Consider the following 25,540-nt stretch of genomic DNA (forward strand, 5'->3'; position numbering starts at 1 on the left):
TCCTTAGCTCCAGATGACATAGAAGCCTGAACTGCCCCATCTGTCTTCAGGGCTAATGTTCTTATGGAATCCCCAAATATGCAGACATTTTTTAAAAAGTGGTTATTTTCTCCTGATAATCTTTCTCATGTTCATTTGATTATTAGTCAATCCAGAAGAACTTAGAAATGTAGGAGGAAAATTCGTTTTCTTTCCACACTGCCCAAAACCTCAGCATCCCCAGCCCGGGACCTGCTAAGTCCTATGGATTCTCCTGTGGAAGTCTTCCCCTCTGCCCCAACCCCAGTGTCATCCTGCTTGTCACGCGTCCTCCCTCTCATCCTCTCATCCGCATCCACTCCCAAGTAACACTTCCTCCTGCTGCAGTCCTGTCCACCCATCTCCCTCCGCTCAGGAAGCAGCCCCTGGCATGCAACCCCACCCCCTCCTACCCCCTTACTGATCAGCAGAGGAGTCTGCAGGAAGCCAGAAGCCAGCCTGAATTAATGAAGTCTGGATCCAAAGGAGGTACCATGGCCTCCTAGTAGTGGCAGATGGCATCTCTCCTGTTATATCCAAAGGAATCTATTTAGTTATCCCTTTGGACATATCAGTGTTTGGAGAAAGGGTTCTGCCATTGTTATTTGTTAAACTTAGACAACCAACCAGAATGCACTCTATTCTGGTCTCCCCACTCCTTCCCTCTGCCTGGCCCCCATTTTTGCTGCCGCTGTACCCTCCCCTAAACCTCCTAGAGAAACTGGTGACCAGGGGCCATCTCTAAGATGTGCTAATCCCAGGGGCCATCCAGCCATTCCAGGCTGGTGTAAACCTGGCAAACGTTGGCCAGTGCCCCTGTCCACCTGCAGGACCCTGCTCTCCTTTCTGTCCTGTTCCGCCGGCTTCCCAACACCGGTGCAAGGACACAGCAGGAAACGGCCTCCAGCCAGGTGCACCACGGAGCCCTCGGACATTTACATTAGGAGATCCCTGGATGCTAGAAAGAGTCCTGGCAACTTAGCATTTCCAGGCTGCGCACGCAGGACTCGGCATCCTGGTCTACGCACCCGCCTAACCCCCATCCCCACCGCCACCCCCACCCGTGACACATTCTGGTTTGCTAGGATCTGGTTGTTTGGGGCGTGGGGGGGTGGGGGGGTTGGGGGTCAGTAGACAAGAAAGAGAGAAGGTGTGTCCTGAATGCAGGACGGGCTCTCACTGCTGCCGGGGCCGGGAGAGGAAGGGAGGGGAGGGGTGAGGCCCTGGAAGGGGTGGGCACCGCTGGGCTGTCCCGGGCGGACCGGGGCGCCGTGTGCGCGCGTGTGGGGAGTTGAAAAGCCCTGCACGTCGGGTCAGCCGGACAGAGCCCAGGGCGTGCGCCAGCCTCACAGTGTCTCCTCCTGTGGCCGCAGCCATGCCGGAGAACTCGGACAAAGTTCCCATCGCCCTGGGAGGGCCTGACGACGTCGAGTTTTGCAGCCCCCCGGTGAGTACCTGGGGTCCCAGCCCACTCACAGGGTAAGGGCGTCAGGGATTTGTGCCACCGAATGTGGGGGGTGGGAGCAAGGTGGGCGCCCAAATGTGGATGGTGACGCCCCACGCGAGTGTGTGTGTGTGTGTGTGTGTGTGTGCGGGGGTCACCGGATCCACAGACAGGTGTGAAGCGGAGGGGGAAAAGGGTGTCAGGAGGGGGCGTCCTGTGACTGGTGGCGAGTGCAGATCAACCGGGTGGTGGCCCTGCACCTCGAAAAGTTTGCTTCTCGGGCATCCACGCCTGAGTGCCAGGGAGCCCGAGAGGAGCTCAGGGCGAGCTGTCTCCCACCCCCGCTCCCTCCCCTCCGGGGGCGCTGCGCGGGGATCTCCGGTGCGGGCGGCGCAGATGGGATCCGTCCCCCTCCGTCCCCGCCCGCAGGCCTACGCCACGGTGACCGTGAAGCCTTCCAGCCCCACGCGGCTGCTCAAGGTCGGAGCTGTGGTCCTCATTTCGGGGGCGGTGCTGCTGCTCTTCGGGGCCATCGGGGCCTTTTACTTCTGGAAGGGGAGTGACAATCACGTAAGTCGGGAAAGGTGCGCAGGGCGGGAGGCGCGCAGGACCCCGAGGCGCGCGGGGTGGTGGGGTCCTCCCTGTCACGAGCATGTTCCCCGCTAGGTGGCGCCAGAGCGCTGGACGGAGGTGGGGCGGGGGGCCATTGGGCGGCTGGCAGGCCTCCCGGCCCAGCATCTGCTTTCCTCTAGCAGTGGTTCTCAACCTTCCTAATGCCCCGACCCTTTAATACAGTTCCTCATGTTGTGGTGACCCCCAATTTCATTGTTACAAATTGAACATAATTAAAGCATAGTGACTAATCACAAAAACAATATGTAATTATATATGTGTTTTCCGATGGTCTTAGGAGACCCCTGTGAAAGGGTCCTTCGACCCCCAAAGGGGTCGTGACCCACAGATTGAGAACCACTGCGGGGCTTCCCGGGCACCTCTGCCTTCTTCCTTCCAAGGCCACTGTGCTGCTTTCTGCTCTTAGGACACTTTGCAGAAAAGAAGTCAGGGCTGTAAGGGGCAATATTAAAACGCTGAGTAGCCGAGTAGAGGGGGAATGCATGGGGCGGTTCGAGGAAAGCCCCTTTCTGCAGGACAGGCTGGCGCTTCCCCTGGGCAGTGTGTGACCTTGGATAAGGCACGTCATCCTCTGGCCTCGGTTAACTCATCCTCAGGGGAGAGATGGAGCAGCCTCTCTCCTCTGAGAAAGGCTGGGAATTTAAGAACCTGGGACAAGATAGTGAAGGCCTAGCGTTGGGAACGAATTTGACCTTCCAGGAGTTTCTGTTTGTTTGCTTATTTCTTTAAGTGTGTCCTATTCCGTAACGCGCTTTTCCACCCTGCTCTGGGGGAGGGGGGGGGGGTGATGTGTAACTTCCTTAAAAGTGGCAAATCTCTTTAAAAATCCATGCTGGCCTACTGGCCTAGTCACGTGTGTTTTAATGATGACTGTTTCACGGACTGCTGCCCTACTTTCTTTGTTTGCAACTATTTATTTTAAAGCTCCAGGGGCCCTCGAGGAGCATAAAAGGTGCTTCTAACTTGACTGGGCAGAGTTACAGTGTGTTTAAACAGCCTGAATTTTGTTCACCTACGGAAAGGGGGCATTTTATCTCGATGACCATTTCCCGGGGCTGGCAGAAGCTTATTGGACTAATGGAAAAGAATTCCATCTCTGGGATCCACACAAAGGGCAGTTTCTTAATCATCGCCCTCAGAGGATCTGTGACTGCTGTTCCCCCTCTCTCCCACCGTGAAATTCAAAGCGTGAACGAATCCCAGTACTTAGAGAAAATGGTGCTGAAAGCAATTCAACCATTTTACACATAACATCTTCTGCAGTCGCTGCCTAATTTGTATTTTTAACTCAAATGCCTAATGTAGATAAGCATGCCATTTAGCGCCGAGTCTGTTTTAGAGACTATATCAAATTCACAAGCATCGATTTGTAAGATCAGAATTGCACAGTATTTTGTGTATATTTGAAAAGTGCCTTAATGTATTTGTATTTTAAATATGGAAGCTGGGCCAGATGCTCATATTTGAAAGCAGCAACTAAACATGGGAACAATTTCAATATCTACATCTCCATTAATAGCAGAGTTTAGATTGTCATCCCTTGGGAAATTGTATGGCATTTGAATGTAGATGCTATCTTTTAGATGACAAAACCTCAATGCTACAGGTCACTTGGGGATAAAAATAGCCTTGGGATTTTTTTTGTGGTTTTATTTATTTTTATTTTTTGGTAAAGATTTTGGTCATGTGATATATGTAAATGAATATTATTTGGTTTTTAATTATTCAAGGCAAACACAGCTAACTGACAAGCTTCTAAAAAGACAGATGGAAAGATCTTACCGAGTAGCATGGGCTCCTTTTTTTCATATCTTTTACTTTCTTGCAAGACGGTTGATTATCTGGTTCAAGAGAGCAGTATTAAATTCCAAGAATACAGAGGAATAGTGGATCACATCTTATTGCCGACAATCAAAGTTATCGCTATTTCCTAGGCAGGCAGGAGAATGAAGAACACTGTGTTTTCTTTTGTTTTGTTTTTTACTCCCAGAATATTCGATGCTTTTCCAGATTACTTACGTCTGAAAAGCAAATCATGAGATAACTAAATACAGCAAATTTGGCACCATCTCTGCCCAGCACACGCACAGGTCTGCTTTCCCTGATCACAAATCTTAGTAGCCCAAACAAAACATAATAAACAAAGGCAAGTCTCTGTCAAACAGAAAGACACCTCCAACCAAGTGGACTACGCAGTCTTTGGGGATGATCTGTACCTCTGCTCTTCTATTTCGTTTTTAACATATGTTTTTGTTGATTTCAGAGAAGAAGGGAGAGGGAGAGATAGAAACATCAATGATAAGAGAGAATCATCGATTGGCTGCCTCCTGCACACCCCCTACGAGGAATCGAGCTTGCAACCCAGACATGTTGCCCTGACCACGGATCGAACCCAGGACCCTTCAGTCTGCAAGTCAACGCTCTATCCACTGAGCCAAACCGGCTAGGGCTGCTCTCCCATTTTGACTTAACCAGCTGTAATTCACCTCCTATCCCTTTCATATGGGTAAATCCCAGGAGGACAGGTTTACTTGAAGTCAGCTGGAAGACTATGAAGCATCCGAGTGCTAATAATTGGGGACAAGTGTCTAGGCTCAAATACTGAGGCCATGTTTCAGACATAGAACATTATTGTACATAGAACTAGGCATTGGAATATGGGAAATTCCCACCAATATGAGATAGCTGACAACCCTACCCTGTGGGACAGGGTGTGAGATCATTGCTGGGGGCCTTTCTTCTCAGACCGATTTTTCTAGACACTGGCCTAAACATTATGTAATTAATCTCAGAGAAGCCAAGCTTTATTAGAAACTCATTAGCAAGTATCCTTGGCTGCAAAAGGCACCATATCGAGCAGAATTTTGGCAAATAATAAACTTCATTGTACTTGGATAGAAATAGCCTTAGGTGCCAGCAGCTCCATCAGTTTAGAGGAAATAATGTGATTACTGCTCCATCAGCCCAGCCTCCTTCTGAGCTCGGGGCCCAGTACTTTGGAAATAATTTCAGACTGTTTACCACCACTGCCCCATAGCCTCAGGGGCACAGACCTCTCGCAGAGCCCCGCGCAGGCTGTGGGCTGTGCATAAAGGATGGACTGGATGCAGGAGAAAGGATGCAATGCCTGTGCTTGGTCAGGAAGCTTTTGCTGGGAGGAAGGTGAGGACAGGTGGTGGTGGTGGTGGAGGGAAGTGAAATTTATGACCACAAGCCATTCTTCTAGTGTCGAAATCTTGTCTCCTTCAGACCTGCTAAAAGGTGGACATCATTGATTTCTTAAGTGTTGCATTGCTTCCCTAGTGAAAGCTTATGTGCAATGCTTTCCAGAGAAAGAGCCTCCTGGTGCCTGAGTGAAGGACGCAGTGCCAGCAGGAACTCACAGTGCTGTCTGCCTGCTCCTTCTGACAGTCATAATTGACCCACGTGAACAGTAGCTGCTCAGAGAGCACAAGGACAGGACAGTCTGCTGTCTGAACCTCAAGAAAGCACTGGCTCGGCCAGAGAAAGCAGGTTTCCCACACGGGCCACCTGAGCTGCCAAGTGAAACCAGGCTGGTGGGCTCTGCTCCAGCTGCACTAAATCAGAACCCCAGGAAGTGGCTCTCTCCTCAGGCCAGCCTGGGAGACCCTGCGCTGCAGGGAGGGTGGTTCAGGAAGAGGGAGGAGGGGTGCGGAGCCATGGTGGAGCTAGCTAGCACGCAGTAGCTTCTGTTCTGCTGAATGAAGGCTGCGGCCTGGAAGGCTACAGGCTAGCAAAGCCATCTCTGCATCTCCACTGATAAAATAAAAGCATGCCCTGTGGGTCTTGTAATAATGAGTTTTCTACAAGTAATGATCCAATAACAGCAGATCCTTACCCAGTGTTTGTTCATGTAGCAGTCATTCTTCATAAGGAGAAAGAAAATCAGACTTGAATTGAATCTGAGCTATTTGTGGTAATGACCTACTGACACTAAGTAGCAAACGTCTTTCATCAGTTCTCATTCCTTTCCCCTTTAAAGAATTTATATATTACATCCTATATAATAAAAGCCTAATATGCAAATTGTCCCCTCCGGCGGTCATTCAACCGGGAGTTCAACCACCTGCTATGACGTGCGCTGACCACCAGGGGGCGACACGGAACATGGCAGGCATCCCCGACAAGGCACTGGCAGCAGGCGGCAGTGGAGGCACTGCTGGCCCTGATGGGCCCCGAGGAGAGCGGGACTGTGGCGGGATGGAGGAGCAGGTGAGCGGGCAGTGCCAGGCCAAAGCAGGTGCAAGCAGGGGCCCAGGTGCAAGCAGGGCCCAGAGGTCAGCAGGGACCTGCCCTTCCATGCCAGACTCTCGCACTTCAATTGCCGGCCAGGCCTAGGGACCGCACCGTGCATGAATTTCATGCACTGGGCCTCTAGTATCATATAAGAGCTACATTATATATAAAATATGTATACATATATATGCCTCTAAGTCAGAAAAAGTAAGAAGGAAGAAAAGAAACACACCTACTATTCCACAACTCAGAGAACGTTCTAGCAGTCAGCAGCACACTGAGCAGGAATTATTTTTTAAAGTAGTGTACTGCCAAGACGTCTAAACCAAGAGAGCCCTTGGGATCATCTAATTTAGTGGTAAACTTTTTTTTTAAAATTTTAATGGCAGAATTTTTCTTAAGATTTTACTCAGAAATCCAGTACATAAAACAGAAGCCAAGTGGATCTGCTTAAATTGTAGGTGGGCGGGAAGAAAGGAGACCCACAGTCCCACCTGCTCTGCCAACCTCTGTGAAGCGTCGGAGCTTTAAAGTCATAAATGAAAAACCACCTATGAGGTCCAACCTCTTCATTTTACACTCAAGGCGACTCCCAAGACCTAGGGATGAGTGGTGTGGCCACCTGTCTTTCTGATTCCTGGACAGTGCCCATCTACAGTGCCCTCTCCCCCCCACATGTCTCATAACAAAACGCCCTACAACCCCATACGCCTGCACCATCGAGTCATTAAAATGAGTCACTCCCGCCCTGACTGGTTTGGCTCAGTGGATAGAGCATCGGCCTGCGGACTCAAGGGTCCCAGGTTCAATTCTGGTCAAGGGCATGTACCTTGGTTGTGGGCACATACCCAGTGGGAAGTGTGCAGGAGGCAGCTGATCAACGTTTCTCTCATCGATGTTTCTGGCTCTCTATCCCTCTCCCTTCCTCTCTGTAAAAAATCAATAAAATATATTTAAATAAATAAATAAATAAAATGAGTCACTCCCATTTTGAGCTGAAACAGATGTGCACATTGACCTTGCTCTCTGCAGATGCTGCTCGATATGCGGCAATCCCAGTCTGGCCTGAAGTCCTTCCTCTATACCACATTCCGTGCCAAATCTTAACCAAAAGATTTTTTTAAACTTTCAAATTGAGGTGCCCTCTGCAGACTTGTTCAGTTAATAGCCCAGTTAACCTTCTACCTCATCCATTTCCATTTATCCATCAACTCTAGCTGCATAGTGGAATTTCCTTTAAAAAAAAAAGAAAGATCTGTGTCCAAGCCCTAAACCTGTAGATTCTGATTTGTCTGGTCTGAAGGAACCCAGGCATGGGAGCTGGAGATTCTACTCAGATGCATCTACGCAGAGCCAGAGTTGCGAATCACCGAGCTATCTGAATTTATATCGCAGACTGCCAAAGGTTTTACTTTTTTTTAAAGGTGTTCTCCTTTTTTTAAAAAAAAATATGGAATTTGCTTCACAAATTTGCATGTCATCTTTGCTTAGGGGCCATGTTAACCTTCTCTGTATCATTCCAATTTTAGTATATGTGCTGCAGAAGCAAGCACTTTTGAAGGTGCTCTTAAAGAATCATTGTATTAAGTGATTGGTATGTAGGTAAGTTCTCACATACAAACATATTACTCTCAAGGATGATTCAGTGCATCTCTGACAAATGTGAAAGCTACTCATTTACTGCAGGTCCAGAGATAATCCCTGAGTTGCTGTAAAAGGAAAGCTCACTACTCTGTTCACTTCCAGATTTACAATGTCCATTACACCATGAGCATCAATGGGAAATTACAAGATGGGTCAATGGAAATAGATGCTGGGAACAACTTGGAGACCTTTAAGATGGGGAGTGGAGCTGAAGAGGCCATTGAAGTCAATGATTTCCAGAATGTAAGTATATTTCATGCATTTAGAGAGTTTGACCAGGCAGCCTGGGGGCTTTTCCCATCCAGGGAGAAGCATCTCTCACACACATCCCAATGGTCACCGGTTCTCATGGCAGATTCTCTCCGAGAAAGGACTGCTCTTTGTTTTTAATATTTTCAAAATGAAAAAAAAAAAAAAAAAAAAAAAACCACAACACTTTGGCATCGAAAGAACAGTTCTTGGGACTATATGAAGTCTTGGCAGAAACACGTGCAAGACCTATTTCTTTCCAAGCAGTTATCCACAACACGGTGAATAAAGTACTCACACTATCTAAGAGGGCAAACTCTTTTTTTTGAACTTACAGAGAGGAGGGAGATTTTATTTTATTTTTATTTTTTAAATTTTATTTTCTTGTTTAAAGTATTACAAATAGTAGTACACATGTCTCCCTTACTTCCCCATTGACCTTCCCCCGGCCTCCCCCACCCCCCGGCACATGCCCTCACCCCACCCCACCCCAGTGTCTTGTGTCCATTGGTTATGCTTATATGCATGCATATAAGTCCTTCAATTGATCACTTACCCCCCCCCCAAAAAAACTCTCCAGCCTTCCCGCTGTACTTTGACAGACTGTTCCATGCTTCTCTGCCTCTGTATCTATCTTTTTGTTCATTAGGTTATAATGTTCTTTATTATCCATAAATGAGTGAGATCATGTGGTATTTTTCTTTCACTGCCTGACTTATTTCACTTAGCATAATGCTCTCCAGTTCCATCCATGCTGCTGCAAATGGTAAGAATTCCTTCTTTTTTATAGCAGCGTAGTATTCCATTGTGTAGATGTACCATAGTTTTCTAATCCACTCATCTGAGATTTTAATGACCTAATAATCAAATACAGATAGGGCCTATCCTATGCTTTTCTCAATTTTGTAGTTTTCCTGCTTAATCTAGAAAATTAGCATGGAGAAATTCCCCTATTACATCATATATTTTCTGACTACTGCCTATTACAGATAGCATATTCTGGTCTCTTGAAAAAGTCAGCCATGTTTGTTTTCAAAAATTCAGCTTACAGGCAATTTGAGACACTAAGCTAAGCATCAATGCTTCAATGACCATCTGCAAACCAGCGTGTCACTGCAGGCTGACTTTTCTGTTTGCCAACATAAATACCATATTCTCTTTCACGTTCTAAGATAAGGAAGCGGCACCACTATTTGTACTCTCCTGTTAAACCTGCAGCTGGAGTAGGTGAGTCTTCATAATGAAGAAAAGGGACTTGAAAAAATAATGTCTCTTCTGATCATTTATCAGCCCACAAACATCTCATCAACCTTCTTCTTCTGATTGGTGAGGAAAACTAGAGGTGATTTTCATCGGAATGAAAGAACTCCCCTTGTTGATACCAAAACACACTTCACAGGCCCTTTTGAATATCAAACAGATGCTGCATTAGAGCCCTGGTGAGGTTAGATATTATTTGATAGTGAGAAGCTCTGGCTGTGTTCAGGCGGCTCTGCCCTGGGACGGCGCCGCAGCCGTATGGGCCCAGCTGCACCTCGTTCAGCCATAGCTTTGCGGTTGGTTCTGGTCAGTGCACAGGGATAATTTCTCTGGACCTATTAAAGGCTTTTACTGCAAGACGCAGGACAAGGTAACAGCATTTTTCTTTCTATTACTCAATATAAAATGATAAAGTGTGACTCCCCCACACACATCATTCAATATAGAATACCTATAAATACCTATGATGTGCCACAATACCAAGATATGCAAAGGTAGCTGCATAGCTGAATAAAAAGGGATCCATCTCTATCAAGAAGTGTAGATATCAGGAGTAGATGTTTAAAATATTTTAATCCAAAATCTACACCTCTGTTTTCTAGTCCTTTGGTTCTAATAATGGTATTGATGTGTTTTGTTCTCCTGGGCCAAAAGGACCAAACATATTTTATAAACTGATCAATTTTGTTGGATAGCTTCCACATTTCTCTAAGTCAGAATTGGTGAGTAGAACATTTTTGTGATGGATAGAACCTCTTCTGAGTTTAAATAAGCCTGGACTTTTTGTTGTTGTAGTTAATCCTCACCTGAAGATATTTTTTCCATTGATTTTTAGAGAGAGTGGAAGGGATGGAATGGGAAGGATTGAGAGAGAGAGAGAGAGAGAGAGAGAGAGAGAGAGAGAGAGAGATGGGACAGAGACATAGATGTGAGAGAGACACATTGATTGGTTGCCTCCTGCACACACCCAACAGGGGCCAGGGATCAACCTGCAACCTAGGTTCGTGCCCTTGAATGGGAATCAAACCTGAGACCCTATGGTGTGCTGGCTGACGCCCTATCCACTGAGTCACAATATCCAGGGCAAACCTGGACTTTTGAAAACACACGAATCCACCACTATGGTACCTGCATAATTCCCCTATATTTTAAACCAAAATCAAGAAGCATTTATTGGGACCTACTGTGTGCAAGGGACAGTGATAAGCATCAGGGATGCAAAGCTGACTGACATCTGTTCCCCCCTTCAAAGACCTTCCAGTCCAGCCCAGGAGGCAGACACCCACACAGAGGTGGCTCAGGTCAGCCAGGGAAGCCCACTGACTAAGCGGGGAGCAGAGAGCTGTGGAGAGCAGAGGGGAGGCAATCACTGCTGACCAGGGGCTGGAGCAGGTTTTACAGAGGGGGCGACAGGTGAACCAGGTCTTGAAGAATGATTAGGATCTCAACCAGCAGAAAAGGAGGGCCAGGCCTTGGAAAGAACACTGAATACAAATCCACAGGCCTGCCCTGGAGTTCTAAGTAGCCCAATGTGAGCAGATGGGATGTAGGTGGGGCCAGATTGGAAACGGTGCTGAGTTGTAAGTGAACGGCTTCCCCTGCTAACCCAGGACCCCACCGGGATTTTAGTAGAACTGGTGGTAAAAAGAACGTCCTGAGCGGGAACAGCATGGAACAGAGGGCTGCAGGTTCTGCGCTGTTTAAGAAAAAGCGACTCAGGACATTTGTTAGAAAAGGTGAGGCAGGTTTTATTCAAGGAGAGCTACTGCTGTGGGGTTTGTAGTAGAGGAGAGGGACTGGGCTCAGCTCTAAACACAATATAGAAAAATCGGATTTACAGCCAGAGTGGGAGTGTTGGTAGATGGAAAATTACTACGAGGTGGAGTAATTCTTTACTAAACTGACCTAACAGGATTTTTTGCTAAAGGCAGGCCAGGCTGATCAGATATCAAGGGTGCTCAGACCAAGGCTGACTCAGCAGGATTCTGGCAAAAATTGGAATGAGCAGGCCAAGACAGAGCTCAAGGTCAACTCAGTCACAAGGAGGACTCAGGAGTCTGGCCAGTTAGTCAGGGCGTCTTCAACAATGCCCTGCAGACACAAATGCTGGTTAGTTCATGACTGGTGAGTTCCGTTCTAGAAAGTTAGACCCTCGACAGCATCGGTGCTGTTGGTTTACACCAGTCCTCTCAGGCCTTGTTTATGTAACCAAGATCTCGGTTAGAAATCAAGGTAGTAAATATGGGCGTTCACTATACAATTCTTTCAACTGTGTGATATTGGAAATTTTTATTTAAAAAGCTAGAGGAGAATCAAAGATAAACTACCTACCAGGTTTTATTCAAAAATCATTATGGCCCCAAACGATAAAATAAAGAAAAAATAAAATGGAAGTCATGTTTCTGTTCTGACAGTTGAATCACTGTCACTACCGCGGCTGAAAAATGTGTGCTGGCAGATTAAATACCAGGCAATCTTTTCCAACTGTGAACAAAAATACCATTTTCTCTCTATTTTCACAGTAATTGCGTTCCTAGGAAAGCTATTGTACATTAAAACTATGTCAAAAATCACTTTGTGTTTATGTGTAAAACTGTGGGAGGTTCTAGGCACAGATACTTCCAATCAGGTTTTCACCAGGACCCAAGGCAGTTAGATCTTCAGGACTTTTCGGGGCTGTGCTGGGGGACCAGCATCCCTGGGCCATGTCCACTGAAGGCCTAGACTTCTGTAGTGTCCCTTGGGCTAGGACCCCTTGCCCTCCTTGGGAACTTCTGGTTTAAGCCACAGAAATAGATGAGATCCCCGAGAAAGAAAAAATATGCGGCTAACATGAGATTACCTGACTCTTGATAAAAGAATGTTAGGTCAGCCCTGGCTGGGTGGCTCACTTGGTTGGAGCATCATCCTGTGTACCAAAAGGTTCCGGGTTTGATTCCCAGTTGGGGCACATACAGGAGGCAACAGATCAGTGTTTCTCACATCAATGTTTCTCCCTCCCCTCCCCCCCCCTCCCCCCCGCTCTGTCTCCCTTCCTTCCTCTCCCTAAAATCAATAGACATATCTCTGGTTGAGGATAAAACGAAGTTAGGTCATTGTCTTTGTTAGCAAATTTCTTCATTATCACCAGTCTTATTTTTTGCAAAAAACAAAAGGTTTGCTTGGCTTTCTTGTGCTTTTCCGTTCCCTCTGTTTGCTCTCTTATTATATCTGGCTGCTTGATGAGGATTTGTAGCTAGACGTGTGGTTATTGTGTGTGAGTTCCCTCCCACAGAGCCCTCCCTGGGGCGTTCAGTTCTCGTGCCCAGTGCAGATTGTCAGAACTTACTCAACGCTCACTCACAGCCCAGGCTGGAATCCTTCAGTAGAATCAGCTCTCTCCTTTGGGGACATGGCAGTGGCTATATGGTGTCTCCTGTGGCCCATCTCCCATTCAGAGGACGTGAGGGTTTGCCGTTAAGAGGACACGTGTGGCAGCTCTTTCCCTCCCCTGCCTTCTGTCTTTCAAACCAGGCGCCCCAGACTTACATGCAGAATAAGAGCAGCAGACTTCAGGGCAGGCCCGTGAGAGCAGTGGCTCTCAGGGTGTGTTCCTTAGGCCATGGCAGCAGCACCCGAGAGCTTGTTAGAAATACCAAGGTGGGCCCCACTCCTGACCGACTGACTGACTCAGTTCGGGGGGTGGGGCCCAACACTGTTTCATGGAGCAAGGCCTCCTGGTGAGATAGGTATAAGGGAAAGTTTGGGAGCAATGGGTACAGAAGAAACGGGGATCCACAGGCTGTGTCCTAGGCCATTGGAGTGGCTGCCCCAGACGGTGACTTCTACACAGAAAAGTGTTTCTCACAGTTCTGGAGGCTGGGAAGTGCAAGATTAAGGCGCCGGCAGATTGGGTGTCTACTGAGGGCCTGGTTTCTGGGTCCTCTTTCTCACTGTGTCCTCACAGAGCAGGTCGCTTTTATAAGGGCCCGAATCCCACTCAGGAGGGTCTCACCTCCCAAATACACCACGTCCAGATACCACCACATTGGGGGTTGGGTTCCAACATATGAATCTGGGGGTGACATGGACATCAGTCACTTAAAACTTCATCCCCCTGAACGCGTTCCTTCCCCCTGAACGGGTGGTCCGCAGCATGGCCTGCGCCTGGTCAACACGTGGGGAACTTGTAAGCACACCAGGGTCTGCCCACATCCCGGCCAATTAAATGGGCATCTCTGGGGAGAGACCCAGGCACCTGTGTGTTTAAATTCTCTCCAGGTGACTTGGGTGCAGAGTCGGAAACGTCTGCGGTCAGCCTCTGTCAAGTGCGCATCAGGCCGCCACCTCTGGGTGAGAGGTGATGCTGAGAGAAAGGAGGGACATGTGTTTCATGTGTGTTCATGGCCAATTAGGCACCAAGGCAAACCCATGAGGAGCCGTAGGAAGCATGAGCCTTTCCTTCTCTGTTCTCCGGTGCACCACTTACCAGCATCTGTGGGCCCCCTGGCTCTGAGATGACACGTGGTGTCACTTCCCATGAATATTCTCACGCATGACTTCCATTCAGCTTCTCTCCTCATTGGAGACGGCTGGGTCCTGAGCCAGGACCCCTGGATTCCTAAATGCTGATCTGCCCCCTTGGCACTGACATTGGAACAAGTTCTTATCTTCCTGACATTTGTCCCAACTCAGCAGGATACTGAGATGTGCAGATTTGGGTTGGTGTCTACATTATTATGGCAAAAATGTGTAGCCCTTTAATGCTGTTCTGGCCACTCGCTAATCCTGAAGTTGACAGCAGGTGAAAGCCAACACTCTGGGGACAGCGCTGAGCTGCCCCATGGGCTCCAGGGGAGTCAGCCTGCTGTCAGCCCAGATGAGCCTGGGCTGAGGCGCCCCCCGAGGCCAGTCCCCAGGCAGACGAGGAGACACTGTTTACATCTCACAGGGGACAAAACAAACATCCGCGTCCTTGGGTAAGGTCTAGCAGCAAAGCTCAGCTCCCGGTGTTGTAGAAACCTTTACTATTTACTCCGGGCTTGGTAACTTAGGAAACATCTGAATTTGTGGAACTAATTCACTGGACCAACATCTTTTGAGGATCTTTGTGAAATCGCCCAAAAGAAAGAGCTAAGATTCAGATAGCGATCTCAAGAAGCTTATACCTGAGATGACATTGACAAGGAGCTACCGTACAGGCACTGAGAACTAAGTGCCAAGGGAGGGGTGAAGACGTGGGGGCCGGGGGGCCCACGGAAATCAGAGGCAAAGGAGCCCCCTTAGCCTGGGATGGTCGGAGAGAGCTGCATAGAAAGGATGGCCTTTCACCTGAGCTTGAGGGAAAGATGGAGCAGCTCACATACTCCATCTCAGCTCTAATGCCGCCCCTGGGGAGGCCTCCCAGACCCCACTGACAAGAGCCCCATCCGGCCATTCCTCTCTCACACCTGCTTTATTTTCTCCACAGCACTTACCACCTGACTGTCTCAGTTTCCTATATTTGGTTAAGAACGCTAAGAGTTACGCTCCACGAGGGCAAAGCTTCCATCTCTTTTGTTCATCCCTATACCCAGTTCCTGGAACAGTGCCTGGCTCGCTGTAGACATGCAATACATTGAAGAAATGTACAGGTGGATAAATGGATGGATCAGCTTTTATCTCCTTTCCTAGGGTATCACAGGAATCCGTTTTGCGGGAGGAGAGAAGTGCTACATCAAAGCGCAGGTGAAGGCGCGCGTTCCTGAGGTGGGCGCCGTGGCCAAGCAGAGCATCGCCTCCGAACTGGTGGGTACCAGCGGCCCGGGCATCCGGAGGGCTTGGCAGATGAGGCTTGAAGGCACAACCCTTTCTGTCTCCGGTTCCTCGATAGGTTTGAGACCACAACATAAATTCTAGCTCTTCTCTGCCAAAGGAACTGAAACTATTCTAGTCCTCCTGGTTGGTTCTAAGTGGTCATTCTTACACGATGTAGCATATTTAGTGGTTTTGGAAAATCGTATTTTGAAGTGCTTAACGGGGATGTTTTCACATGGCCCGTATTTGCCTGATGATAGGGAACTATCCAATCAGTGATCAAGAAAAAATAAAGGACTTCACATGTTAGACTCTTTCTTCATCAGAGGGGCCTTAGTTCCTCTGAAAATCCCAACAGTTGATGCCCCAGCCTCTGCGGGGAAAGCAGCCGCGAGGCATCTCGCTCCCTTACCTGTGTGTCAGGCAACTTCCTGGGCGTTAGTTCCAACCGTTTTGAGCTGAGATGGCTCCCCCACAACTTCTTCTGATTGGTTCAAGTTCAACCAATGAAGCTAGATCAACATATATCGAATTTCTTTTCTATGTGTCAAATTTGTGAGGTTTTTTAAAAACATAACTCTCCCGTTTGTTATTAATAGCTTGCCTTTGAGCTTGATTTTATAAACATTTCTTTTAAGGATTGCACACAGAGTTCTAAAGACACACTTAACAATAATAGCTAACATTTATTTGATACTTGAGGGTTTACAAAGTGGTCACATTCATTATTGTCTTCCATTTGAGTTGTGGCAGCGTCTGGTGGAACAAACATGGACTTTGGCGCCAGAAAAATGTAGATTCACATCCGGCTCTGACACTGCTGTGGCTGTGGCTTCACCTCTGTGAGCCTGTTTTGTCACCTACAAACTAGGGGCACACATACCGTCCACGGCCCTAGAACTACTAGATAATGAATAGGTGGCTGCTGCTGTCATTGTTAATTTTATTATGATTACCTTTGGTCCTCCCAGTCTCCCTGAGAGGGGGGAGCCAGCACCAGCTCCCTCAGGCAAAAGAGGAAAAACAAGGGCAAGCAAAGTGCCTGGAGACTGGCCGGCTGCTTGCCCTCCGAGGAGCAGCGGAAGGTATCTCAGAACACAGAACAAAACAAAAGCGCAAAACAAACCAGTGAGGTTTAAAGCTCGTTAGCGTGTCCTCCGTTTTCTTTCCTACTCCCAGTTTCCCCAGACATTCGTCCTGTGAGGTGGTGCCGGGCCTTCATGGCTCAGTCCCTCCCTCCGAGCTGCCCCCGTGTGCCCTCAGGAGCCGTCCCCCCGCACCCCCCTTCCCCTGCCCCGCAGAAGGCTGTGCTCCCACTGCAAACTCCCAGGGCCCAGCACAACAGTGACACCAAGTCCTTTGTTCTGCCTTTGAACTTCTCTTACTGCACTGCCTTCTCTTAGATCACTCGTCACTGTAATCCCTGGCAGCATCCCCAGTGGACATGGAACCCACGCTCTGCTGCCTTCCACAAGCACCAGACCCCCAGCTGTACATTTGCAGTACATATTTTGGGTTTTTTAAAAACAATTTTTGCTTTTTTAATCGGAGGGAGATACAAGCTCACACTTGCTCTGAGCTACAGTGCCAGGTGAGATTCTAGAGAACCCAGATACATACTGAGAGAAACTGGACTGTCTGGCATCGGAGCAGGAAAGCAGGGGTGGCTTTCTTCCAGATGGAGGTGCTCACAGAGGTCATTGTTCCTGTGCTGGGACCTCCCCAGTGCAGAGCTGACTGGCAGCTATTGCTGTTTGCTCCGCCCTGGAGATTCCCTGAGACCCCACCCCACCCAATTTATAACCCCACCCAAGCTGTGCACAGTGGCTTTTGCATATGAATGGCCTGTCCTTTCTCAGCCTAAAACCTGTCAAACAAGCTGCAGCTGGGTCAGGGAGCCCCAAAGCTATCAAAAGAAGGCACAAGGCCACACCAGCACCAGCCTGCCTTGCTTCACAGCTGGGCCTTGTCTGGGCACTTCCAAACCCTATATAAAGAGGAGGGATCTGCAAATCTCTCTGTAGCTCCTGCTGGGTGGCCCCAGGCAGTGGCTGACTTTGCACCTCCTTGGAGATCCAAGAGCCAGTGTACCCTGTGGTCAGTGTGAGACCATACCAGATTACAACTCTTCAGATCCATAAGCAACACACTCAGGAGGCAGACTCAGTGAGCACCAAAGCCCCACTGAAGCAAGTCCTGCTCCATAAGGGTGTCTCCAGCACAGCAGCTCTCCCACTGTAGTAGCAGCTGGTCCTCACAGCCAATTGGCCTGGAGGTCAATTCCTCCCAGTGATACCAACAGCAATCAAGGCTCAACTACAACAAGACTGTGCACACAGCCCCCAAAGGGGTGGACCAAGAGTGTCCACCTCAGGTGACTGGGGAGGCTGAGCCACTGGGCCCTATAGTACACCTACTACCCAAGGCCACTCTATCAACTCAAGGAGACTTAGCAGCTACCCAATACATAGACATGCACTGACCACCAGGGGGCAGATGCTCCAACCGGTAGGTTAGCTTGCTGCTGGGGTCCAGCTGATCTGGATTGGGTGAGATGGGCCAGACATGCCCTGGAGCCCTCCCACAGTCCCTCTCCGGCCCCAATCATGCACTGGTGGGGTCCCTCGGCCTGGCCTGCACCCTCTCACAATCCAGGACCCCTCAGCGGGTGTCGGAGAGCCAGTTTCAGCCTGATCCCTGCAGGCTAGGGGACCCCACCAGTGCATAAATCCGTGCACTGGGCCTCTAGTTTAAAAATAAATGTTGACTCACACATGTGTGATACATATAAAACTCCTGCTGGTGCCAATCACACACGTGTTTTAATTTTATAATACTATTAGAGGCCTGGTGCACAAAAATTTGTGCACTTGGGGGGGTTCCTCAGCCCCGCCTGTGCCTCTCGCAGTCTGGGACCTCTCAGGGGATGACCACCTGCTGGCTTAGGCCCGCTCCCTGGGGAATTGGGCCTAAGCTGGCAGTCAGACATCCCTCTGGCAGCCCAGGAGCCCTCAGGGGATGTCCACTTGCCAGCAGGGAGCAGGCCTAAGCTGCAGTCGGATATCCTTAGCACTGCTGAGGAGGCGGGAGAGGCTCCCGCCACAACCGCTGTGCTGGCAGCCGTCAGCCTGGCTTGTGGCTGAGCAGAGCTCCCCCTGTGGGAGTGCACTGACCACCAGGGGGCAGCTCCTGCATTGAGCGTCTGCCCCCTGGTGGTCAGTGTGTGTCATAGTGACCAGTCATTCCCAGTCGTTCTGCTATTAGGGTCAATTTGCATATTACCCTTTTATTATATAGGATAGAGGCCTGGTGAATGGGTGGGGGCCGGCTGGTTTGCCCTGAAAGGTGTCCCGGATCAGAGTGGAGGTCCTGCTGGGGTGCCTGGCCAGCCTGAGTGAGGGGCTGATGGCCATTTTCAGGCTGGCCACGCCCCCCAGCGACCCAAGCTCCCAGCCTCTCCTTTTTTTTCTGGGATTTATTTATCTTCTATAATTGAAACTTTGTAGCCTTGAGCAGAGCTGAGGGCCGGCCCTGGGCAGGTGGGCAGGCGGGAAGCTTGGCTTCCTCCATCACCAGGAACAACCCAAGCCTCCTGCTCGCTCCAGCTCTGTGGCCACCATCTTAGTTGGGTTAATTTGCATACTTGCTCCTGATTGGCTGGTGGGTGTGGCTTGTGGGCATGGCTTGACCATAGCAGAGGGACGGTTAATTTGCATGTTTCTCTTTTATTATATAGGATATTATATATACTATTTTGACATGTAGTTTTTTGCAGTAACGTAATTACTGCACAAATCTTCTAATTAATTTCCTTTCAATGTGCACGAATCCATGCACTGGGCCACTAGTATGATTATAATTTTAAAAGTTGTTTGTTCAGCTATCTTCAATTTTTAACCAATTAAAATAATAATCCAAAATAATTTTTTGAATACATAATTCACTGTGGTGAATAGTGTGCATTTAAATCTTTGTCTGCATCTGATTTTCTTCTCAGGCCATAGGTGTGAATTATTTTTCTTGTGTTTCATTTGTTTATATGTGTGTGGTGGATCCTCTGATGGACAAGACCAAATTCAGACAATATGTTCATGTAACACAGGAATGTGTTTGGCTGTCACTAACAGAAAACTACACGTAGAGTAACTGAAACAAATAAGGATCTGTTTGCTCCATAGTAAGCAATGTGGAGGCTCAGGGACCAGCATCTCTGACTATTTCAGCCTTTCCTTCCAGCTCCAAACATCAGTCACACATTCAAGTAAGAACGTCAGGGAGAGGCTGAGCAGCATCAACCTTGACTTCCCTTTGATCAAGAAAGCAGAGGCTTTTGGCCCTAACCGGTTTGGCTCAGTGGATAGAGCATCAGCCTATGGACTCAAGGGTCCCAGGTTCGATTCCGGTCAAGGGCATGTACCTCGGTTGCAGGCACATCCCCAGTAGGGAGTGTACAGGAGGCAGCTGATCGATGTTTCTCTCTCATCGATGTTTCTAACTCTCTATCTCTCTCCCTTCCTATCTGTAAAAAATCAATCAAATATATATTTTTTAAAAAAGAAAAGAAAACAAAGCAGAGGCTTCAAAGCCCCAACACCCTCCTGGGTGGACCTCATTGTCCAGAACTGCTCACACGGCGCCCACAGCTTGGAGGGTCTGAGAAGCAAGAGTCTCTCTTGGGACTGGGCACACTGCTGCCTCAAACCAAAGCAGATTGTGCTGCCCAAAAGGGAGGGAGACAGGAGATTGGGGAGACAGCTGACAGTCCGTGCCATGGGCTTGCTTAACATTCCTAGCTTGTAGGATGCATCTACATGCATTATCCCCTCAGCCCACCTTTTCCCCACACACTTTCGATTATGATTGGGTAGATGTATGCACCGCTTGCTCTTATAAATTTTTCATCAGTTTTGTATAACTTTAAAAAGCTATTACACCCAAAAAGCATTCATTTCCTGGATGGAGCCATTTAATTTAAGGTAAATAACTAGATTACCTGCGAGCCGCTTCCTCCAATATCTCTGAGTTGTTCTAATGCAGCCATAAGCCTGGGGGAGAAAGCATAAACGAAGTGCTGCTTTCAGCTCAAAATAAAGAGAAAACATTTTAATTTCTCCAAACTATTGCAAACTAATAAATACATGAAAGGAACAACCTGGCAAAATAAATTGGTCTCCTGGGTTATCAAACCTTTCTCAGCATCGCGCTGCAGAAGAAAACGCCGGGCTTAGCTTTGAAACCTCAGTGGTGTGCTCGATGTGAAGAACATCTCAAATGTGTTTTGTTAGAGCTGGGAAAGGGAGAAATGGTTTATGTTAAATAACACTTTGAACTGATGACATTAAAGAACCAATCGCTTGCTTTTTCCATTGTTGTTCAGTACAAAACCCCAAAGAATTTTCACTCCAAATGGAGCGTTCCTCAATCCTTTGTAGGATTCCAGGGCCATTCAATTGCTTTTCCTCAAAAACACCTTTGATCAAAAACATCAGGTTAACCCAAAGCTCAAAGCCGGTATCAAGTAATTTTCACTTCTACTCAGGATTCTATATTCACACATTCCAGCTTCCAAAGGCAGGCTGGCGTGCGGCGCGGGGCAGGTGCTAAATATTGTGGAGAGAGCTACAAAGAGGAGAGATTAGAACCTTAAAGTGCATGTTTGGGGTGGGGGGGGGGGGGTGAGGGGGGTAGGCAGGCATACACATACACCCAGAATTCTCGTTAAGTTTTTACAAAGCCGAGTAATCTTTTACCCGCCCGTTAATCTTAATACTCAGCATGCTCCACTCTCCACTGCCTTCTTGCTCAATGCATTTCATTTTCACTTACTTACAGGAAGGCAAGATCATGCCAGTTAAGTATGAAGAAAGTTCTCTTATCTGGGTGGCTGTAGGCCAGCCCGTGAAGGACAACAGCTTCTTGAGCGCCAAAGTCATAGAACTCTGCGGCGACCTCCCTATTTTCTGGCTTAAACCAACTTATCCGAAAGGTAACATTGTCAAGTCTCTTCATGCTGCGTGGAAGGCTGCCTGTCCGTGTGAGGTCCCTGGGAGCCCCTCCACGGGCCTGAGCTGTGACGGGAAGGGGGATCAGGGTGCACACGCAGGTCTCCGTCATTGGCCCGAGAGCTCTGAGAGAAGGAAGGGCCGCCCTGAGGTTGCAGGGCCGCCGGCAGCAGGGTTAGCAGGAAGCGACCAGGCGTCCCAGACCGCTGCAGGGCCTGGTCTCTATGACACTCCCAGTTCTTTCTACTCTGCCCCATCTCAGTTGTTTGCACTTCGCAATTTTACTTTTTTTTCCCTAAGGCACAGAATCCATGGACTGAGACGCTGAATCTTTATTATGTTCAAACCTAGGATTATGGGACAGCCAAAAGCGGCTGTGGGCAGAGGTTGAGATTCTTGAAGTTCTGGGCTCAAGCGTCAGCCTCCAAGTTCCATGAAAATAAATGAAGGGCCCTCGGTTCCGAGCGAGGTCCGAGCACACCTGGAAGCTGTTTCCGGGTGGGGAAGGGCAGGTGAGCCCCGCAGACCAGGCTCTGTCCCCTTCGTTCCTGTCCCCAGGGCTGTCCTCACTCTTTATTTCCACCACAGTCACCCCTCTACCCCCCTCCTCCCACAATGGCCGGCTCTGTAGCTCTGGCTCAAGTGTGGATAAAAGGCCTTTCTTCTAGCACAGCTGAGATAGGTATGTGTTCTAAAAAGATTTTATTGAACATCAAGATAAAGCAGCATGGAAATAATAATGAAAAAATGCAGGCATTGAAACCAGGCTTGGGGGTAAAATGGGCAGTTACTGTTAACGCTGCAGGGTTTCAGTTTTGCAAGATGAAAACTATTCTGGAGATAGACGGTTGCATAGCAATGTAAATGTCCTTTATGCCACTGAACTTTTCCCTGAAAAATGGTTTAACTGGTAAATTTTATGTATATTTTACCACCATTTATTTTTATAAACCTCACCAAGGCTTAAAAAATCCAGACTTCTGATTCTGCCATGGCTGACTTAATCCTACCGTTCACAAGTCTTATTCTGTCCCAGAGCTTGGCAAATAGGATTCAATTTATGCATCAGTGGCCATGGCTGCCTGGAAGAGTGGGTTAAGAAGGACCCTGAGGCCACAGGCAGGCTCGCTAAGAAATAACACCACGAGCAGTGTTTGTCCCGACTGTTGGGGGCTGGAGAGAGGGCTGCCAAATGGACAGCTGCTTTTGTCATCCTGCTCTTGCCCAGTAGGTGGCCCCAACTCACAATTCTGTGGCCACTGGCCAAGTTCTCACTTTCAATTCCCCACCTGCCTCTACATGGGATAGGCCTTCCTGCTTTCCACACCCAGGAACTACTTCTCCAATACCTTGTCACCTTTTCCAGTCAAGGACAAAAGTCTGCAACTCTGCTACCATGGATGATAACCCTCCCTAAGCACTTTCTGTTCGAGGACAAGCCTCTTACCCAGGGAGTTCATTCGGTCATTCACTCACTCATTCATTCAGCAAACATTTATTGACATATTTATTATGTACCATTTACTTGTTCCAGGCACTTGGAATGCACTGGTGATCAGAACAAACAAGAATCCCTGCCCTCGGGAGTTTACATTGTTAGCAAGGGGAAACAGTAATAAACACAAAGTTACAATAAGAAAATCATGTGGATGCAAGGTGCTAGGGTAAAACCACAGCAGGCCGAGGGGTGGGGGGGTTTGGGAAGATGGTGCTATGGGCAGTGCTAGGGACTGACAGCCTGAGTTCCTGGGGAAAGGGCTTGTTTTCTGCACCCAAGATGTGGTGTGGCCCCTCCCAGCCCAACAGCATGACCACGTTGTAAGTATTCAATCACCACAGCATCCATATGAGAATTACATACATTACGTCCAACACCAGAACAGTGGGAATCACCGGAATGCCCTCCAGATTTGAAAAGGATTAAATCGGTGTTGATGTAGCCATAGGATGGAATATCATAGACATTAAAAATGAGGGATTTTTATGTATTAACTATGTATGGTGACAGATGGTTAAAGACTTGTTGTGGTGATCACTTTGTAAGGTATGTAAATGTTGAATCACTATGTTGTATACCTGAAACTAATATAATACTGTGTCAATATAATTAAAAGTAATTTTAAATGGGATTTTTTCCCAATCTCTCATAAATGCAGTCATATTTTAGAATAAAATTAAGGGGGGAAAAACCTCCTCTAAGGGGTGCCTCACTCCCCATCACCTAATTCTAAGCCCCCCAACTCCAGGGTGTCCATCGCCCCAACCCTTGGATCTTGAAGCTGGCAGGTCATCAGCGTCACATGCTGTATTATCAGGGACACCGGTAATGGTAGCTAGACAAGGTCAGAGAGAAGGGTGACAGCTGATGTCTGCTGAGCTTTGGCTGTGTGTCGGGCACTGTTACGTATTGTCCCCATTTAATCTTTACCAACAACTGTCTGCGTAACTACTGATGATCCCATTTTATGGATGAACAAACTAAGGTTCACAGAGATTAAATAATTCACCTGAGGTCATTAAGTTAAAAGAAGAGGAGATTTTAATCCAGGTCTCCCTGAAGCCTTTCCAACAATGCCTCAGAAACCAAGAGGCTAACCACAGCTATAAAGCACATCTAAGTTTTCATAAATAACATAGCATGCTATAATCACCACCACCTATGAATGCGTATTATATGAGTTCCTTGGGAAAAGAACTATGCTAAAATCCTTCAAATTGTTCGTTAACTCTATCACAACCCTGTGAGATACCAGTAGATACTATTATTATCCCCATTTTACAGATGAAGCTGAGACTCAGAGAGATACCAAAGTCCACCCTGTGTGGTCTTTTCCATTGTTGTTACTCGGCAGCCGTAGGCCATGCTGCGGGGCCCACCACGAGGCAGTGTGGTGAGCTAGAGCACTGAGCTGGAGGTCAGAGTGAAGTTTACCTTCAGTTCCTATCTCTTCCATCACCTCTGTGACCTTGGCTAAGTCACTTGGTGTTTCTGGAGCTTCATGCTCTCATGTATAAAAGTATCTGCTTTTTCTATTCCATAGGATTTCTTATAAGAATCAACCAAGATAATAAATCCCCTGAAAACTGTAAAGTTTTATACATATACTAGAGGCCCGGTGCACAACATTTGTGCATGGGGCAGGGGGTGGGGGGGTCCTCTCAGCCCAGCCTGCACCCTCTCCAATCCGGGACCTCTTGGGGGATGTCCCACTGCTGGTTTAGGCCCAATCCCCAGGCCTAAACCAGCAGTCGGACATCCCTCTCACAATCCTGGACTGCTGGCTCCTAATTGCCCACCTGCCTGCCAGCCTGATCACCCCTCACTGCCTCTGTGTGCCAGCCTGATTGCCCCTAACTGCCCCCTGCTGCCGGCCAGGTCGCCCTCAACTGCCCCCTCCCTGCCAGCCTGGTTGCTCCTAACTGCCCCTCCCCCCCGCCACCAGCCTGGTCACCCCCAAATGCCCCCCTCTGCCAACCTGGTTGCCCCTAACTGCCCCCCCTGCTGGCCTGGTCACCCCCAACTGACGACCCACCCCCCCACCCCCCCGCCAGCCTGGTTGTCCCACGCAGCCTGTTTGTTCAGTCATTTGGTCATCCCTCACTAACCCCCCTGCCGGCCTGGTCACAGGCAGTCATCTTGTGAGGGTGTGATGGTCAATTTGCATATTACCTCTTTATTATATAGGATAGTCATTCCATTATGAACGCATAGGGCTGCAAGTAACAGAATACCTGACCAGCAGTGGTTTCAGCAACTACAGGTGGAATGTTTTTCATATAGCCAGAAGTCTGGAGATATGTTTCTGGCATTACCAGCTACTCTGTGATGTCATCACATCTCTTTCTACCTTAGCATTTTTCTTCCCATAGCATGCTGCTCATCATCCTGTGCCTATCACTTCTGGTCACAGGTTGGCACCCTTAACCCAGACATCACATCTACAGTCAAGAAAGGAAGACAAGACATAGGAGGCCTTATCTGCCCCCTTTTACCAAGAAAGCAAAAGCTTTCCCAGAACTGCACTAGCATGTTCTGCTTGTGTCTCACTGGCCAGAAATGTGTGATTTGGGCACTCCTCATTACCAGGCACGCTTGGGAAATGAGTAGTATTTTACTTTCTTAGCTCCTAGTATAGAGGCAGGCAAAGAAAACAGGATTGTGGGTGGATTTTGTCAGCTCTCTTACAATATCTACCTTAGTTAGTATTATAAAATAAAATTTTAGCTACCTGTACATTTAACTACTAACTCAATACTA

At 48.2% G+C, this 25,540-nt stretch overlaps 1 protein-coding gene and 1 non-coding gene across 3 annotated transcripts in view; one reads left to right on the top strand and one right to left on the bottom strand.

Moving 5' to 3' along the window:
* Nucleotides 1–1,316: 1,316 nt before the first annotated feature.
* CNMD (chondromodulin) overlaps nt 1,317–25,540 on the top strand; it is a 28,655-nt gene continuing 4,431 nt past the window's right edge. For both annotated transcript variants that reach the window (XM_070407454.1, XM_070407455.1), the window contains exons 1-5: nt 1,317–1,465; nt 1,892–2,032; nt 8,099–8,239; nt 15,158–15,271; nt 21,113–21,266. In XM_070407454.1, coding sequence (XP_070263555.1) covers nt 1,394–1,465; nt 1,892–2,032; nt 8,099–8,239; nt 15,158–15,271; nt 21,113–21,266 — 622 coding nt within the window. In that variant the 5' untranslated portion in view covers nt 1,317–1,393. The remainder of the gene's footprint in view (nt 1,466–1,891; nt 2,033–8,098; nt 8,240–15,157; nt 15,272–21,112; nt 21,267–25,540) is intronic.
* On the bottom strand, nt 7,799–7,905 carry LOC139007784 (U6 spliceosomal RNA). Its single transcript, XR_011470946.1, has one exon. It is a non-coding gene; the product is annotated as a U6 spliceosomal RNA (small nuclear RNA).

The sequence above is a fragment of the Myotis yumanensis genome, unplaced genomic scaffold (assembly GCF_028538775.1).
Source record: "Myotis yumanensis isolate MYYU_CA2020_CCGP unplaced genomic scaffold, mMyoYum1.0.hap1 SCAF_3, whole genome shotgun sequence".
Lineage (NCBI taxonomy): Eukaryota > Metazoa > Chordata > Mammalia > Chiroptera > Vespertilionidae > Myotis > Myotis yumanensis.